This window comes from Lygodium microphyllum, chromosome 26, assembly GCF_053477565.2.
Source record: "Lygodium microphyllum isolate KBCC chromosome 26, Lygodium_microphyllum_v1.1.10, whole genome shotgun sequence".
NCBI lineage: Eukaryota > Viridiplantae > Streptophyta > Polypodiopsida > Schizaeales > Lygodiaceae > Lygodium > Lygodium microphyllum.
The window spans coordinates 11,487,478-11,507,774 of NC_141160.1; the positions used below are offsets into that span (position 1 = coordinate 11,487,478).

The window sequence follows — 20,297 nt, forward strand, 5'->3', positions numbered from 1 at the left end:
TGGCCTTCATCAAGAATCTTACCTCGAGATTTAGTAGCATGTCTCATTTGGTAGCTAGAAACGTATTTTGTGCAATGTAGGCTTGAACAACTTCCTTTTATGCTTGACAATCTCAATGTAGTGTTTTTTGGAGGGAGACATCAATTTTAACGACTAGTTTTGAGTGGTAAGCCAACAAATCCTTTCTCGAGAAAAAAGGTCAAACCACTCATTGGCACCTTCACACTAAAGTTTGCAATTGCAAAGCCTTGTCATCCTCCTCTTGAGAAATAGTCAATTAAACTTCAAAGAAATTGCAACCAAAATTCAACATGCATGTGTTTGCTTAAATGCCCCGAATTAGGAGAGATTTGAGTTTGCATATGTTTGTTGAAAATGCCCCAAATATGAGGCTATTTCAACCTGTGCCCCAAATTTAGGGAAATTTCAACCCCCAAATTCAAAGATTCAAACTTGCGTTCCTTTTGCTAAAAATGCCCCAAATTAAAGGCTATTTTAAAACCTACAGTCCTCTACTAAAAAAGCCCCCAAGTTGGGAAAATTTGAACCCCCAAATTCAAGGCATTCTAACCTGCATTCCTTTGCTAAAAATGCCCCAAATTTGGGAATATTACAAGCAATTTTAGCCCCAAATTTAAGGCAATGACTATATCCCGAAACACCCCAAATTTGGGGGTGATTCAAGCCTAAATTGTAGAAGCTTTAATGCAGCAAGTTGTCCCAAATTTATACATGGCATGTTTGGGCCAAATGGGGCAATTTGAAGCAATTTAATATTTGGGGCAATTGGGCAATTTTAGTTATTCAAGGCAATTTGGGGCCTTAAAGCAATCAAGCAAGTTGGTACATTTAGGGCAATCAATAAGTGGGAGTAATTACAAGCTCATGCATAAAATCACTCCAAATGCCTTAACATTGCTCCAATTACCCCAAATTCGCACAAAATCCTTTAAATTTCAAAGAAATTGAAAAAAGAAAATGTAAGTTCATTGAGTTTGTTAACCTTGGAATTGATAATGAGGGCTGAAATTTCGACTATCGATGCTCGCTAACCTTTGAATCGATAATCAAAGGCTGAAATTTTGATTACTGATGCACAAAGTGTGAACCTCACACCACACAAGCTCAGACAAGACTCGCGACCAGCTTGGTAGCTTGCAAGTTGTTACACCAAATGTAAGCAAGCACCGAGAGCAAGATACCAAGAGGCACAAATATGAGCCCCTTTTCCAAACCGGTAAGGACAGACAGAACACCAGGGATCCTGTAACAGGAGTGGGAAAGCCTAGGAACTGCCAGAATGCACTAGTCATTTTTCTATAGCCCATAGCATTCCCTGTTTCTGACTGGGTGCCAGCACATAAGAGCTAGTTTTTTTTTAATTAATATAATGGTGCTTCCAAAGCAATTGGGACATAACTTAAAGGAAATCTTATTAAATCTTAATTAGTCAATGGAAATGATGTCCCCAGTTCAAAAACAATGTTAAAACACTCAAAAATGGTGTCTAAACCAGCATCTTAAGAAGTTAAAATGCCACCTAAGCACTACTATGTGCAGTCAGTCAACAAAGTTCTGAAAGGCTGCAATAATTCAAAGTTGTAACACACTTCATAGATGGGGTGGCATTCTCACTATTCACCTACACATCTGGCTTTTATCATTGAGCCAACTTAAGAGATTACTTTGCAGTCAGATACCTTTTGTAACACACTTCATAGATGGGGTGGCATTACTCTGCAGTCAGATACCTTTTGTCAGACAAAGGAGGGTGGTTAAATGAAGACCCTCAACAATTGGAAGTAGGAACTAAGGGGCACACTACAAGTGTGGAAGGGCTTACATATTTTGTTAGAGAGAAGAGAACATAGTACATGTTTCATGGGGTTGCAGGTAGGTTAGACAATTATCAGGTAAGCTGATGAAAACTATGGAAGGCTTTAAAGTGACAGGTTTTGTTTCTGACAACTGTTGCTGTATCATCATGGCTTTCGAGGTGGCTCCCAAGCTACAAAACCAGCTGGCATAATATTCCGAGTTAATGTAATATTTAAAGAAATTACAGTATAGCCATCACATGTCATTCATACTGGAATGACAGAATGAGTCATACTGATCATAGGGAGAAACCTGGTTGCTTCACTAAAAAATGGCAGCCACTGCTTTCTCATTTATTCACACCCTAAATTATACTTGACCATAACCTTCTCTCATTTCAACACATTAATGTCCAGTGCTTCGATGTTTTACGATAAATGATCAACTTTTGACATGAATGGCCCCCACTATTGCTAGCTTCCTGTAACACAGCAGTCCGAGGAAGTAGATCTAGATAGAGATAATGATCAACTTTTGACATGAATGGCCCCCACCACTGCTAACTTCATGTGACACACAGCATTCGAGGAAGTAGAAGATCCAGATAGAGATAACGCCCACAATTTCAGTCTTAGAATGACAAACTGTTGTGACACCAAAAAATGTCTAGCAGCACCATTGAAAAAGTTAAAGAAAAGTACATTTGCTGCTTTGCTAACAGTATATCTTTGTTCAAACGGAGATCCCACAGGATATTTTCCCAATCAAAACGTGGATCAACCTAAGATGTCTGGCCCTCCATAGGAACAGCCACATTCCTCTTGTACCAGTACCTTAGGTGGAAACCGCTTTCTTTGAATTGAAGTGGCAAGCCGCTGTTATGGACTTTCTGAATCTGGACCAACTTGTTTTACCAGAAAAAGGAATGTGAGAAAGAATTCCTACACTACTTATACACCAAATGTCATGCGACCAGCCAGCCTGCTTTCCAGTATCCTTTTGTCAATTGCTGCATCAACAGAATTCATCTGAACAAAGAAAAAAAAAACAGCAAGATCAATTTGCCTGGAATTTTGAATGGATGTCAGGAATGATCAGGAACTAGTTTGATAATTTGACAAAGCATGCTAACACGGTGAGAGCCAGGAAAGAAGTCAACTTTAAATGCCCAATAGAATCCTGACCTGTATCAAGGGGTACTCCCTGTGTAATTAGACAAAGCAAGATTACGACGACATACTGGAATATGCAGGCCTCCCAAGAAGCTTCACTTTGTAACAAGAGATGTAGTTAAGTGACCTCCATTAGCGGGATGATCATATAGAGTCCCGAACTTTTTTGAATCGCACAGAAGCGGGTAAGAAGTGGGTAAACACACAGCCTATGTCTTTTGTAAGGACACAATCTACACTATAACTATCCTACAGTAGACAATCAAACATCATCTAGCTTTGCTATACAGATTGAGGCGACAATTGATAAAATTCTGACAGCTATGAGAATCTCCACAAGCTACACCTTTACTTTCATGAGCGCAACGTTGTCATTCACCCCAGACTAGCAGGTTCACACAGGACGAGAAACAGCCGATCTAAATAATAAACATTCATGCAAGGCTGAGTGTTTTTACCAGTTATCATCAAAAGATTGATTGAGCAGCATCACAAACCAGCATCAGAGTTAAGAGAGTAACACTAAAAAGAAAGTGCTCGAATCTACCTTCAAGTACTCTTCCCAAGACAACGATCATGCAACAACAGGAACTAGAGGCTTACCTGGAATGCCTCATCATGCACCTGATATTGTGGAAGAGATAGCCTGCGTTCCTCCTATGATTGCAAAGAGTAACCATTTTAGACTAATCTCACTTCATAAACGAAACTTACATTCTCATAATAAACAATGAGAACTTGATTCCAACTCACCATAGACATTGCCTCATCATCCCAAACAAGATAGACCTCATTTGAGGTCCCTTGTCCTGGTGCCCTGTTCGAAATTACAGGAGGGGGCCCAATGCAAGGAGCTCCAGTGTTTGGTGCTGCAGCATACATACGGCTAGATGACACAGGAAGACTTCCAGCACCTCCAGAATGAAAAAGATGAGAAATTTCATCAAGATGAAGTAGTGTTAACAAGCAATCCATCACTAAAATAAAACAATTAATCTTTGTATTTGTGCATATCTATATGATAAAGCCATAGACAAACAAGCATCTAGCTACAAAAGCTAGACTTCTTGTCTCATGCAAATTGCGTGTTAATATTTACTGCACAAGGTGGGTACAGTACGGCAATGGGGAAATTTATGGACTCTGGAAGCCAGCTTGTAGCAAGGAACCTGTGGAAAGTTGATAAAAGGCAAGGAAAACGGCTTCCCAAATACAGGCAAAACTTATCAGAATAGGTAAGATTGTTGCACCTGCCTGTGAGAAGACTTGCTCCTACTCTCCACTCAAACGACAAAGATAAACATGAGGAAGAAAGAAGAGGACCGACATACAAGGCCTAAACTGATGGTAGATAAAAACTAAACAGTTGAAAACCTAGACGACTGCAAAGCAAGCCCCAAATGCTCTGAAAAGAATAAGGTAAATTCACAGGGTAATTAACAAGGCCTCTTTGCCTTCAATGATGGTCTACACTTGACAAGGTTATCCAGACATCTCGGATATAGATTTGGAGAAAGCTCAAAGGAAGAGTAGTGCAATATTGCCATGCTTCCTGTAGTATCAGACTCCGCACAAAAGATTTTCTACTCAGGTACCACTATCATGGAGGTGAGGGAGTGTTTGGAATGTGGTTGTAAATGCATCTCCTTGTCTCAATTTTTAGAAACCTTTCTTGTACATAAACCCAACGGATTAAACCTTCAATCTCATTAAACAGCATCAATTGTGTGACATGTCAGCAGCTCATCTTTTGGAGCCTTTCAGATTTGATCTAATTGACCTATAAATTTTGCAAATGAGTAACCTTTGTTACAAATTTCCCTCACCCTTAGACACAAGTTTCTTGGTTTTATATGTTGGGACATCCAAGATAGGGGCCAGCAGCAGTGGCCGCTTCTCTCACCACTACTAAACATTCCCAAGGAGATTCACTTGCGCAAACCTTATTATAGAGGAGTTGAGATCCTTCCACCGTAGCCCTATGATGGATCATGTAGATGGTATTGTCTGGTGTTTTTCTTTTCTTTTTTTTAATCGGACCCATACATCTAAACACCCACAAGCGGGGGTGCCTCTCCTACAAATATTATCCATGAAACAACCTACACATCTCCTATGGAGACCAAGGGTGTCAAAAGGACATGAAACTTACTGCTTTGGCATAATTGAGTTGTGCACGTGTGGGTGCCCATGTGAAGTACAAAGTTAAATTGCACACAGTCACAATCCAAAACCCTAGCTTGAGCAGTGGGGGAGATTGGCAGAAGTTTTAATAAGTTTAACCACTGCTTGAGCACTTGGCATTTGGAGAAAGATGTCATGCATGGTTGGGACACCCTATGGGAAGCCATCCTAGGTCTATGGTGACTACTGGTGTGGATGTTTTAGGGGGCCACCGGATCAGTTTTGCAACAGGTAACAGCATCAAAGGCTGTTGAACAGCAAGCGACAGCATCTTGCTGGTCCATAGCTGAAGGCAACAGCTGTTTCAAGCTCTTGGGCAGTAGGCGACAGCCGATTTTGGCCTGTAAGTATCAAGCAACAGCAAATGTGGCACTTCTTTGGGATCAGATTATCTCCCTCTCGTGTCAATCATCTGACCTTTTTTTAAAAGGAAGGTAATCGCATTAATTACCAAAATCATAAAATACAAGTGAGCTATACAACTAAATACAAGAGACGCAATTGAGCTATATGACTAACAAGGAAACTCTATCCTCTCTCCCCCAAATATATATATATATATATATAAAATGGGCTATTTGATACATTGGTTACCCCAGCCTTGCTATGCAAATCCCCAACATGCGGACCAAGTCTTTGCAAAAAGACCTAAAAGGGTATTGAGAAGCCACTAGTAATGATGATTGCTCGCATGATACAAAACAATGCATCAGTACTTCAAGAGATTATTAGAGCAAAAATTGGAGCAACACCTTTGGTCATGGCAGCATTATTTCAAGCTATAACTTGCTTACAAAGAATATGGAAGCTCCCTAGATATAGATATCCATGACTGCCATTGACTTCCTCCAAATAGTCAATGGAGAGTGGGGATAGACATTGCTGGTATATGGAGATGCAGTTGTGGTTCAAGACACATGGATTAGAGATGGATGCACTCCCTCCACTCCAATACAATTTGGATTGCCCGTACTTAGATCTCACACATAGAGAACGGAATCAAGTGATCAAGGCAAATATTGTGAAAATTGATACAGATCACACATGGATGCATCCCTTAGAGCCCCTCGGTACGAAGATTGCACAATATTAGCATCATTTCTGTCACAACTCTATAGAAACAGAATTTGTATCCTTTTTCATTAATTTGTCTATATAATGATTTATTAAATTTGTTTTCTTTGCACTAATTAGATATAAAGAAAAGTGCATTGGAGCTGGCCACTGATGAGTGGTCACAGGTTATGGTGGACCCACGCGGTGGGTTAGAGAAAAGATAGTTCACACTTTCACCTATATGGCCCGATTGGGCGCCTATAACCAACACTCACGCATATCAAGGTTAGACTCACACACAGAAAGGATTGATGCCTTGAAGTGTGGGCTAGATCCACCAGAACAGACAGTTACAATCAACAAGATGGCATGATCATGAAATGCTTGTACAATGTGCATGTGTGGACTGAAAGCTTGAAATGCACATTTATTTGCATAGGAAAGTCACATGAAGATTTTGATACCGTTTTTGCGATGTACACGGAAAAAGCTTTCATATGACACCCATATTGGAGGGGTCCCTAAATTTTAGGAGGTCCCTAAATTTTAGGAGCCTCGAATTAACCTAAAAATGCTAGTTCTAAAAAATAGGAATGTCATTCTAAAAATAGTAAATTCTGTACTCTGATTGTGCTTACTAAATTTGGTTGTTTCTATTCTTGACAATATTCAACCCAAAAAGGAAGGCCATAGAGAAGAGACAAGTCACACAAGTTTCCAAGTGTCCCACCACTTGTCACATCTCATGACATGTGACTGGACACTTGTCTTCTGCTACTCCACTTTCCCCTTTTGTACTAGCTCTTCCATCTCCTATAAATAAGAGCTCGTTTTTCTTCATTTAGCATCATTTTTCTTTGCTGTAAACTCATGTACAACACCCACAGATAGCCAGAAATTGGCCCCATCCATCCCCATCATCATCTCCCACTTCTCCATTATCAAAATCCTCCATATTCCCTCTTCTATCACTGCTGTTTTACAGGACAGCAAGCCTGTAAATTCATTACAGCACCTCCTTCTCGAGCTCTTTCTTCCATTTTAGCAACAAGAAACAAGCCCTATCCATATACTACTGATCAACGATGGAGAAGGGCTAATTTCCCCTCTTTCTTCTCTCATACTGTAAAGAAATCAGTTCTTATCATTGCATAATAGATAATGCATGTGTATTTGTACATCTTTGCATGATCTTGTGAGAGTAAGAATTACTTCTCCTCACTCTCAGGTTCATTGTAACTGAGCTCTTCCCTAAGGGACTTGGGCTGAGCAGAAATACATTTCTTCGGGGGGGGGGGGGGGGAAGGAGAGGGTTGCCCATCTTCAAACCTCAATCTTGTCTCCATTACTTTTACATTTTCATGGCTGTAATTTTGTGAGTAATTTTCATTTTCAGCTTTAAGTGTTCATTCTCTTTTACATTAAATCTCGAAAACAAGCAAATATCATAATTGTTAAGGATACTATGTTGTTCAAGCCATTTACAATTTCCTACATGTGTCAACAAAGGGATTCATTGTCAAGCTAGCATACATGGATGTCCGTTCTTCTGTAGGGTACACACATTTGAGGATGCACACATTTGCCAATTATGCCACCAGGAGGTTAGGTCTAATAAGCACTTTACTTGTAGATGTATTGTATATTATGAGATAAGAGGGAGATTTCATTGCCTTTTACAAAAGGGGTTGGTCCTCTTTGCAAGGTGATGGAGTACAAGGATTAGAGATACCTATGAATGTTCTTATTGGAGATCTTGGTATTTAGAGAGAAGTTACTAAGGAGCAAGACAAAAACAAAAACGAAGTCAACGAGCCAATAGATTCTTATAGTGTTTTTCAATACTAGCTCCAAAGCTAGCTCACTACATGCTACTATTGCAGATGTTACCACTACAATAGCGCCAACATACAATCCATGAAATAGAGGGGTCATAGCAAACTAGGCAGCCACATTCCATAGAGCACGACACCTACCACCATCATCATGCTTGACATCCTTACCTCCGACAAGCCATCATCACTTGGCATTAAGGACGAGTGCCACCCCTTAGTGGACTCGATGTCTTGGACCACCCCATGACAAATATTATTGCCGAGTTGTGTAGATCAAGGTAGGATCCCACAAGTTCGTTGAAGGATCATTGAGAGATTATTTTGTACATAATGATAGACTATACTTGCAATAGTTCACTATTAATCATTTTCATTTTCATTGTTGTTCTCCAATTGAGAAAACATGATCAGATGCACTCATTTCTTTGTCCCATAGGCCATTTTGGTCTTTTGGAGACAAATGCCTCCCCCCCCCTCTCTCTCTCTCTCTCTCTCTCTCTCTCTCTCTCTCACTCTCATACACAAAAATTGAAGCCATTCAACACTATTTTTCTGATTTCAAATCTAAATTGCTGTTGTTATCAAGGTTCCCGACAACATCAAGAAATGTGCCCAAAAAACTCAACCTTGTGACAGGATTATGTTGTGAATTGGTAGAATTGCAGCAAATCTATTGAAGAGTACTCATCGGCAGTTGAAGGGACTTGCATATGCAAGAGTTGAAGACCCAAGTTGTGCCCAAATGTGCATAGAATCAAGGGGCGATTCAAGGATTTATGCTGCTGGTCACTTGTGTCTCTCGAATCCCAAGGCAAGGTTTGACTCTTCTCAAGGATTGGCATTAGATCTCTTGTGCACTACAAGTTTGGTGGAATATAATCTAAAGAAATACCACAAGGGGTGCCATTTTTGGGGCCAATCTGGTGTCAATTGTCTATCAATCGCTAAAATGTTTATTTCAATGTTTACAAATTCATTGCTTAAATATGTGCCAGTAGTCAAGCTAATTGACACTCTTTCCAAGGAGAGAGGTAAACTTCAAAGGGTAATCTATGAGGCAAGCGAATGGTGGACCTTGACCACAATTAGGATCCTCCTCCTCATGGCACTTGCCAAGGAGGGCTCACCAAGTGTTCTAGGGGACAAAGGACTCGGGAGCAAGATGAAAGGATAAGAAAACATGAGCAGCAAATACCAAAATCTCAAATACAAGGAGTACACCACATAGAGACAGGAAACTCCAGTTCCGGCCTATAGGAACGGATTAACGTGTTCCGGGATGTACGAGCCCAGGAAACGCTGGCGAAATGTTTCCTCCCGTTCCTTGGCCAATTCCCGCCCGTTCCTACCCTTTCCTTGGCCGTTCCCTATTTGGAACGGCCGTTCCAGCCAAGGTAATTTTTTATTTTTTATTTTTTAAAAGTCGCATGCAGCCCGCTACTCCCGCCTGTTGTCGCCCACTACTCTCCCGTCTGCGCATGTCGCCCGCCTGCTTCTCCATGCTCCCGCCTATCGCCCGCTCTCGCTTGTCGCCCACCTGTCGCCCGCTTATCGCCCGCTTGTCGCCCGCCTGCTTCTCCACGCTCCCGCATGCTTCTCCTACTCCTCCCGCTTCTGCTCTCGCTCCCGCCCGCTCCCGCTCCTGCTTCTCCGCCTGCTCCCGCTCCTGCTCCTGCTCCTCCGCCTGCTCCCGCTTCACTCACCTGCTCCGCCTGCCATACCTACCTCGCCAAGGCCGTGGACATGCCTACTTCTGCCCACCTGACTCTCCCACGTGCCTCTCCCGCCTACGTCGCGTGCAGCACACGGTACACCTCTATTGATTGCTTGGCCTGACGCTCACCCGCGATTAGATGAGGATCCGAGGAATCTAGATTCTCGATACACATGTTGAAATTTTGGCCGAAATTTCTGCAATTTCATTGGACTTTCAACTTTGGTTGAAATTTTTGCAATTTCATTGAACTTTGACGCATGGATGTTGAAGTGTTGGCTGCAAATTTCTGTAATTTCATTGAAGTTTACTGATTATTTGTCACTTCTATATAGATGGCAGTATTGACATCCATGGGATCTTCATCATCCTCAACAGGTACTTCGTCAACAACTAGACGAAGTCGAAGCACTACTTGGTCATGGTGGGATGAGGTAGATCCAGGGGTGCCATTGAGAGGTGGAGGGGCTCGCCCTTGGAAATGCAAACTTTGCCCTTATGCTCGCACTAGTGGGGCTGATAAAGTGAGAGCCCATCTTCTACATGAGGAGGGGAAAGAGGTGCGTTTTTGCACCAATGAATCAATTGAGAAAAGGCAGGAGTTACTTGACCGCATAGCCACTTCTATGGGGAATTCACATGCCAAGAGAACGCCAAATATAGCAGTAGATCCAACAACATGGACTCCAAGGCCAACAGGGCATGGTGCTTCATGCAGAAGACCACCAGGATTAGTGGCTACGCAGCCTTCTCGTGGGCCATCAGTGGCAACAGGTCGTAATGTTAAACAGAGTTCATTGCACACTTCATGGGAACCAAAGAAAAAAGAGGAAACATATACAACAGTGGCACGCTTTTTTAACCATGACCATATTGCATTCAAATCAGCCAGGTCACCTTATTTTTTCAATATGGTGACAAAGATTGCAGAGTATGGAACCACATATAAGTCCCCTTCATCAGAAACTATCAAGACTATATTGCTTCAAAAGGAGAAAGTAGCCATAGAGATTGCAACAGCAAATATTCGCAATCAATGGGCAAGAAATGGAGTGACATTGATAGCAAATGGATGGAGTGACACACACCATAGGTCCATACATGGTGGTGTTGTATATTCTCGTGGAGATGTATACTTCATTGGTAGTCATGATGCTTCAGAGACTAAAAAGAATGCAGATATATTGGCATCCGAGTGGTGCGAGGCAGTGCAGGCTGTTGGGGCAGAAAATGTAGTGCAGTTTATGGCAGATGGTAAACCTACAAACAGGGCAACAAGAAACATTTTAATAGCAATGTATCCACATATCACCTTTAGTCCATGAATGGCACATTGCTTGAATAACTTGTTGAAGGATATTGGGGACTTGCCATGGATTGCATCTCTTGTTGCGAAAGGCAACAATATTATCACATTTATATGTAATCATCAGTACTTGCATGCTGAGTTTCGCAAGAGAAGTGACAAAAAACTTCTTAAATACTCGGATACACGATTTGCATATAACTTTCTTATGCTTGGTCGATTGCACTATTGCAAAGGTGCAATTAGGGAGCTATTTGCTAGTGATGAGTATGAAAATTGGACTGGGGCTGCCACTGCTACTGCTGTGTTATGTAATGCATATGTTTCTGATAGAGATTTTTGGGATGAGGTTAATCACACCAACCAAATGGTTGATTCTATTATGCACATGTTGAGGCTTGCAGATGGCATGGATCCATGCATTGGGAAGATCTATGAAGGTATAGATCGCATGATTGAGAGGTTGGAGAGTTTGGAACCAAATGCAGATAGGTATGAGCAAATCAAGGAGTTATGCATTAGCAAATGGAATGAGTATGACTCTCCTATGCATGCTGCAGCATATGTGCTTGATCCTGAGTTTCAAGGAAAGATGCAAGAAAGAGACCTTGAGGTGGTCAAGGCTTGGAACACATTGCTTGCAAGGCTTTATCCCAGCCGTGAAATGCAACGCAAAATTAAAAATCAACTCTGTATATCGGCAAACATTAGGGATATTTGGTACAGAGGATGCACTAGAGGACAGGACAAATATTGGGGCTGCTTTATGGTGGGAGGACTACGAGGCAGAAGCTCCAGAGTTGCAATGTTTGGCTATTCGTATTCTTAGCCAAACAATTAGCTCTTCTTGTTTAGAGCAACTATGGAGCTCATTCAATCACATTTACTCAAAGAAGAGAAATCGTCTTGGTACAATGAAGACGAATGACCTAGTTTATGTGAGCTCTAATCTTCGCTTGCTAGCTCGTACATCAATTGCAAAGGCTGATTCTTTTATATGTTGGGAAAAAGATGACGATGATGATGATGGTGATGGTGATGATGATGGGCAGGATGTTGTTCAACAGGATGAGCATTCAAGCACAGTGGAGCCATCTTCCATGAATCAGAGCACTTAGTAGCTAGCCTTTTGGAACTTTAGAGTATTGACTTGGAAATTGGAGCTCTTGTAACTTGGATCTTTACTATTTAGGCTTTAAAGTTTAGTGCATATTTTGTGTTTTTGCAAATGCACACTTGTTTCCAGTTGGACTTATGCAACATTGTTGATTACAATGTTGAATTATGAATGCGACAATCCATTGCTAGTTACAATGTTTTGAATCTTTATTATTGTTGAAACTTGATTATTATGTCTCTAGAGTCTAATTTCATGAATTATGGTTGATATGATCTCTCTCTCTAGATTCTAAGACAAGAGTTGACTCTCTCTCTCTCTCTCTCTCTCTCTCTCTCTCTCTCTCTCTCTCTCTCTCTCTCTCTCTATATCTATATATATATATATATATATATATATATATATATATATACACATACCGTTCCCTCTATTCCCGTTCCCTCACTTTGGGCGTTCCCCCCGTTCCAGGGGGTCCTGTTCCTGGTAACTATGGTACACCACCTTGAACTAGAAAACACAAACAACCAATACCAAGATCGAGTATAGAGTAGGCATCTGATACAATGTGAACAATGTGAGAGTGAGCAATGCCACAATGGATGCAAAAGAATGAAACTCACACATGAACACTAAACAATGACCAATGAAAGTTAAAAATAGAAAACTTAGAGAAGAAGATAACCGAGCAATGGAACTCATCAAGTAAAATTAAGTGGTTAAAGACCATTGGATGAGAAGAAACATAAACCTTAAGACTATTGTAAATCAATGGATTGAAATGTTCAAAGAAAATGCGGCAACTACATCCTGGGAGATGGTGTCAATGAGGAGCTCATGGCAGCAAGAGAGGGGCTGATATTATCAAGGAAGCTTGGATAGATGGACAGTATAAAAGCAAGGGCAGCTATAAGAAGAGGCTGGAGGAAGTAAGACAAATCAAGAAGTGTTGCCATAGCTAAGTTAATAGAGAGAAAGGTGAGTTGCTTGAGAGCTGAACGATTGGAGCTTGGTGCCAGAAGTTGGGACCTATGAGGAGCTGGTTGAGGTGGTCCTCTCCTCAACCTGAGCTTCTAGCTTGTAATAGTGTGACTTGTTCTTGCAAGTTATTGCAGCAGCTAGTTTGCTTCTCATCTTCCCAATGGTGGCATTATATGCATGGCATGCTGGGTTGCTGAATTTGAAGTTGTGATCATTGTTACCCACCTCATGAAATTGCTGGTGACCAGCGTACAGAATTACATTGCCGCAGTTCCAAAAATTAATCATTGACAATAGTTGGATCAGACTTTACAGCAATGCAGGCCTGGAACCCTTGCAGGTCTGTAGCCATGACAGCACCAAGTTCAATAGTTCCAGTTTGTAACAGTTTACAGTAGCCACAGCAGCCAAATTTCCCAGATAACAGCAGCAACAACTTAGTGTAAGCCACTTGCCAATCTGAGCAGCAACAAAACTCATCCAAACTAATATTTTTAATAACATCTGAAATCTCTGATAACATGCAGGTCTGATCAGAGCAGAAGCATTAAATAATCCACTAAAGCTGACAGGTATGCAGAATTGCAGCAGTCAGAGCAGCTGCCTGACAAAGCATAGCAGCAACAGCAGTAGCAAATAATAAATATTAATTCCCAAGCAACAGATTGCAGCAGTTTTGAGCAGTAAATGACAGCAGCACATATTAGTCCAACATTAACCACATCAAATCAAGCAGCTGTACTCATAAAGGCTCTTGTTCTCTGACAGTAGCCAATTGGACTCTCTATTTTCTTTGACTTATCTTGGCACAAACTGTCCCTTTTCAATTGATGGCCACCTGTAGTTTTGAAGGAAAAAGGTGGGAGCAATGCGAAAGCAAATAAAGCAATGCTTAAGATGTATGCTAGTCATATGCAATATGGGCAAAACAACTTGTAACTACATCAAGAAACAATTATCTGATTTCAAGAGCGAATAGAGAATGTGAAAATTCAAAATGACCAGCTCTCAAGGGCTCCTTTATCTCAAAGCTACCAGACCTTTGGCAGTCTCTACATTCATTCTACATACAGGTTCCCGATTCACCTGATCCTCTTTATTTAGTTTCAATTCAGTTCCATGATGTGGTGCATCTATTGCAACACACTTTCTGCTGTCATGATCTGTCATTGCTGTTACAGATACAAGAAAGTACATAAAGCAACGCATCATTAAAAGTCTACTGTCATTACAGTAACATGGGAGGCCATGTAACCATCCACTCGTGCACAAGAAGATTATGCATATCAAGGTTTACATGGCTAAACCCTTGCCGATGGAGTGCAAGTGAATATTCTGGTAACTTTTGTCATGATCACTGACTCAAATTTCTAAGCCCATGAGCAATATGTTGCAAACTCAAGTGGATGAATACAAATATCCAATAGTAATTTGTGCAACTGGAAAACTAGAACTTTAAAAGGAGTAGAATGACATAGTTGTGCGTTCCTTATGTCATTTAACTTGGATGCAATGAAACTTATGAGCTGCAAATACCTGCTACTTGAGGAGCAGTCATTGAACTTGATATTGCTGCTGATGATTGGATATAACCCTGCACTGAAGCTGGTGGTACAGCTGCACCACCCTCATTCAACGGCCTCATACCCATTGCAGGCATTGGATTCGAAGTAGGAGGTAGAGGGACAGAAGTTGGAGCCACTGAAGGGCCATTTAACGGAAACACTGGTTGAGGAGGAGCAGGTGTGGAAACCGAAGGTGCAGGTGGACGTATTGGGAACAAAGGTTGCGAAGGGGGATTAGGTGGTGCAGTGATCACAGCTGGAGGAGCACTAACACCCTGAATGGGAAAAAGAGGTTGCGGTGGTGGCAACGGGGGCCTTGGAGGGGTAGAAGCCACTGGCCTTGGAAAATTAGCACCTGGGGGCCATGGTTGGGAGGATGCAGGTTGAGGAGGCCATACTGGTGGACGGGGTTGAATTGAAGGAGGTACATACCTGCAGTATTCAAACATACAAAGTACCATATCAAACTTAAAACGTGTAAATTTAGAAAAAGTAGACATGCTCTAGTTCTAGTGGTTACTCCGTCCAATACATGTACCCTTCTTTGATCAAATATAAGTACAAAGTTATCAGATTTTTCAAACACTAATTTGCTTAAAGAAACAGCATACAGAAAACCATTGATTCATGAAACTAGGGTGAATAATGTGCAGCAATAACAGATCCTGCATGCTCAGCATTGTAAATAGCACTTACGTCGTTACTGCTGGGGGATACAATGGTTGGGGAGGTCTGATAAGTGGAGATGAGCCAATCAGAGTCCCAACACCCAGTGGGGGGACTTCTACCTTTGCTACCTTGCCAGGTTTCTCATCATCTGCAAGAGCATGAACAAGAAAGTATTTACCTCAACAGGACCAGAACAGTGAGCCTCCAGCAACAAGAACAAGGTCAAAGATCTCAGTGTTTCACATCCATTAAATGAATAATGCCTCTTTGAGTTATTCTTACAACAGTAAAATCTTCGCCAAAACAACCAATGCTAAAACCTACCATCACCCTCGTGAGCTGCAAGAACCTCTGGAGGGATACCTTCCATACCAAAAATTTCCAATTCAGTCGATTCCCTCTCTGGTTTAGCGTTTGGAACCCTGGTGACAACACTTATCATTAGACTTTACAACTTGTATCATTAGACTTCACAACTTGTATGGTCTCCACAGGGGATGATAATAAACATTAAGCCCGTTTCTGATTATCACATGCCAGACAAAAACACTAGTATGCATCAGCATGGTAGTAAACAAGAAGCCTGCAAGATGCACACTCTATGTAAAGCGTGAAAGTATCAACAATTTGAACGCCTTATTTTACAGAGCTGGAAGCCCAATTGACAATGAGTACCCACTTGGCATTTTACAAGGCAGTGCAGAACATCCCAAAACCGGATATACAGATCATTCCACCCTGCCAAGGAAAAGTTTACAAAACTATAGGAAAGACCCTCCTGAGTACTGAGGGCATATATACATATATATAGCCAGCAGAAACAGAGCATAAAGACAAAGCTGCCTCCATAAACCCTGCAGATCTCCTATCATTCTGTTATTTTACTTGCTTGTCGTGAAAAATTATCTCTCTGCTAAAACTAAACCTGAAATTGAATATGGCATGCAGACGGATCTCACAAATTAGCTATCGCCAACAACCGGGTGGTTGGCATTCGTCCACAAACATAGATTCAAGGGTCAAAAAGATGAAAGGGCGTACTTGGTGATGGTCTCTTTGTGCACTTGCAGCACATGGATGACCATACCTCCTGCAGTAGAGAGCTTCTTGTGGCAGACGTGGCACTTGAAGTGTTTGGCCTTCTGGTGTTGGATGAGGATCTTCTCATCCTCGAACTCTCTCTCGCAGTAATAACACCACACTTTGGGGGCCTTTTTCTTCTTCTTCCCCATTGTTACGAAAGTCCGCTTCTTCCTTTCTGCTCTTGTGATGATAGATCGGCGAGTTAAACAAAAATTGTGAAGCCGACCTTTCCAATTCCTGCTGGAATGAAAGGGGGGTTAAAACACAAAATCCCCACCCTGCGGCAACCTGATCCTCTGCTACCGCCAGAGAGAGACCAGATGTGAGCTCCAGTGCCTACGCTGCGCCGTAGCTGAGTGTGTGCACCTTGAAAGGAAGAAAACTGTGCCCTTCCTCATGTCACTCGTCAGCAGGACCTGTGAGCCTACTCCCTGCTAGGGTTCCAAACGAAGCTTCATGTTCACCTTAGGGTTCGACCGATTAGCAGAAGACATCATCGGTTGCAAATAATGAGCCTTACTGTGCTCCAAACTTTCTCTAACGCGATAGGCAATTTTTTTTTTATTGATTAGCGTTCTCATTGGAAGGATCATTTATGCTTTAATAGATTATCCTAGCACTTTGTGGGAAAAATTTACATCAAGTCAGGCCATAAAGGTGCCCTTCAATTTCTCATATGGAGAAAAGTTCAATGATGAAATAGGAATAGAGATGGAGAAGGAAAAAAGATGGTCCACTAAAGCTTTGTTGGGATGTTCACATGACACGTTTTCGGTCTTATGAGGTTTGAAGAACGATCGTGTCACGAGTGTTCAAGCTAGGCGGCCTACTAACTCTTGAGAGGAGTTAGAGCTTGACCGTTTTGGGGTGTCACCCTCCCGCATCCTAAAGGTGCCATTCCTTTTACAATAAAGAAAGTGTGACAAAGGTGAGTAGTATATATGTTCTCTTGAATTGGAACAAGGCTCGTATTTCTAGTCTTTGTGCCAAATATGTGGGATTTCTATCAAGCAAGCCATAATTCTGATGCAACAATTCTAACTTTTTCTTCCAAGCTACTACCTAGCTCATACTTCGGTTTCTCTCTTGCTTGCAACTACTTTTCTCTTTTGCTTCTAGATCAAGTGTCTTCTCTTGCCCATTCCCATGTGTCATGCTTTAGCTTGTCCTCTAATGTTGTGATTAGGTGGTGCCATGAGAGAGAGGGAGTGAGGGGGAGAGGTTTTGAGACTAAGTTAGACTTCAATCAAATGGTAAAGTGCAAGGATTGCAAATGCCTCCATCATCAAGGGGATTGGAAGTGGCTAGTAAGAGTGGTTGTGCAACACTGACTATTTTGGATGGGGAGAATCATCGTGTCAACACCAGTATACATGCCATTGTTTGCAAAAAAAGTACTACTCTAACCAACATGCAATGATCATAGGTGCCATGCAAGGATCATAGATGCCACAATGATGTTCTACTTGGCCACGTAAAGAATCTAGGAGATGAGGCAAAGAATCCAATAGATGTTCTACTTGGCCGAATAAAGAATCTAGGAGACGAGGCAAAGAATCCAAGAGGTGAATCAAGGGCATCTTTGATAGAGGGAAAAAGAGAGAAAGTAGAGTCTAATAACTATCATCAAAGAATCTAAGAGGTGAGGCAAAAAATTTAAGTGATGAGCCCAAGAGATGAGGCGGCAATCCAAGAAGCAAGGTGAGGATGTCGATATAGACACATACACGCGTGCAAGCATAAAGTTTGGAAACCATCAAAGGGTAACTAAGGTAGAATAGGTGGCCTCAGAAGTGCACATGTGTGGATGCACAAATAAAGAGAGAGCATGGCTTGCAATTGTGGTAAGATGGGCTTCGTACATTTTATTGGTATGGAACTGCTTGTTAACTTCATTTTTTACTAGTAACCTCGCCTTTTTAGTAATAGCTTGGCTAACTAGCCCTCACTTACTGTGGGATATTACAAATAGCCAAGCATTATTTGCATGCAAATGGCTTCTAATACTTGCCAAATGGGTAGCCCTCACTTGCTGTGTGATATTACAAATAGCCAAGCATTATTTGCATGCAAATGGCTTCTAATACTTGCCAAATGGGTAGCCCTCACTTGCTATGGGATATTACAAATAACCAAGCATTATTTGCATGCAAGTGGCTTCTAATACTTGCCAAATGGGTAGCCCTCATGAAACGTGCACTAAAAGCAATAGTTGCCTCGCACTTTGCATATGTAGGGCAACTACAACACGAACTGCAAAAGGAATGAAAAATGCCCTAGCTATTATGGTTCTAATTTCAATATTATGTTGCATCTATATTTATGCTAGTCTAACTCACATTGTTGGGCATATAATTTCCCTTCTAGCATGAACCTCGTATAAAAAGACAAGTATGTGTTAAGTATGTTGTTTCCATGTATGGGAAAAACTAAACATGAATGTGTGCATGAGTACATTTGTTTGTGCATGGGAATGTGTTTTCATTTGAGTATGTTTGTGTGGGTTATTTCAATGTATGTGTGCATATCAATTTGGATATATATGTGCTTCCTTGAGATTATCTTTCAAGATAAACTTGTCCCCTCTTAAGCACTCTTTTCTCACCCATTCCCCTCTCTCTCTCTCTGCTCTCTGTGCACATGTGAGCAGATACTCTCACACATGTGCATGTGCATGTTCATATACACATGTGAACATGTTTTAGTCATGACCACATAGGTCATTAGCAACAATTAAAGTTTAACAAAGTGATGTATCGCATAGTATAGCGTGTGTCTTATGGATGGGCATAAAACACTCGATTTCTCTCATGATCTAGGTGCACCTTAGTAATTTTCTAGAGTTTTATTTTATGCCCTTGAAAGTGCAACTCAAACACGCCTGATATTATATTTGAGCTCTTCCTAGTGTAGTGAGGAATAGTATTGATGCATTTCCTATTTTGCAGCTAGCTTGTGATAGAATTATAAGTTAATTGCACTTGTTGTGAGCTAGGGCTAGAGTCTCATTTATTATCAGAGGCATAATGCTGGGAGGTTGCAATGGTGGAATAGGGAGAACATTGTTGGAATCGATTGTAGATGGAAGGGGGGGAGGGGGGTGTGTGGATAAATCGAAATATGTCCCCCGCCACCTCAAATAACTGGAGCACCTAGCAAGTGAAAATCGTGAGACTAGGAGTCCAAAATAATATGTATGTGAATGACATTAGATAGGCCTAAAGCTTCTATGCTCCCCCTATCAAATAGGTGCCATTTTCATCTCACTTGCATGCAAGTCATTAGCTACCACATGTTGACTCATCATATTTAACATTAAACACCCACTTTTTTGAACATTACCCACCACAAGCGGCTGTCTCAATATCACCATGTCATAAAAAATACTAGGCCCCATAAGTAGCATTCCAGGAATCAATATTTGGATCTCAATATCAACACATCATGAAAAATACTAGGCCCTGTACACGTAGATTTATCATTAGCATTGCAAGAATCAATATTTGTCAAACATGGAAATCGTTAATAATAATATTTTATGGTGGAAAAACATAGATATGGTGGAAGTTCTAACCACTAACTTAATTGTCTCGTGGAGTAACACAAACAACAATTTCATTCTTTGAAATGCGCTCGAGTCCTTACAACTTATGCTTCCTTGGTCTTCTAACCACAACAATCTTTCAAGTTATTTTTCAACAACTCAACACTTATGTGAACAACATCAATGTTGTTATGTAGAAACCATGTAGCTTCTAGCCAATGTTTAAAAGCACCTCCTCCATCACTACCATGCATCC

The 20,297-nt window shown here is 41.2% G+C and overlaps 1 protein-coding gene across 2 annotated transcripts; it reads right to left on the bottom strand.

The window, feature by feature from the left end:
* Positions 1-2,425: 2,425 nt before the first annotated feature.
* Positions 2,426-17,061, bottom strand: SUF4 (zinc finger (C2H2 type) family protein). 2 transcript variants are annotated; one of them, XM_087668148.1, is made up of 7 exons: positions 16,456-17,061; positions 15,739-15,836; positions 15,442-15,562; positions 14,717-15,177; positions 3,744-3,859; positions 3,594-3,647; positions 2,426-2,846 (listed from the first exon to the last, which is right to left on the bottom strand). In XM_087668148.1, the coding sequence occupies exons 1-7, from the start codon at positions 16,644-16,646 to the stop codon at positions 2,769-2,771; spliced, it is 1,119 nt and encodes a 372-aa protein (XP_087524274.1). In that variant the 5' UTR covers positions 16,647-17,061; the 3' UTR covers positions 2,426-2,768. The 2 variants fall into 2 exon arrangements, with proteins under 2 accessions (XP_087524274.1, XP_087524273.1); XM_087668147.1 differs by having other exon boundaries at positions 3,744-3,904; positions 16,456-17,057.
* Positions 17,062-20,297: the final 3,236 nt, after the last annotated feature.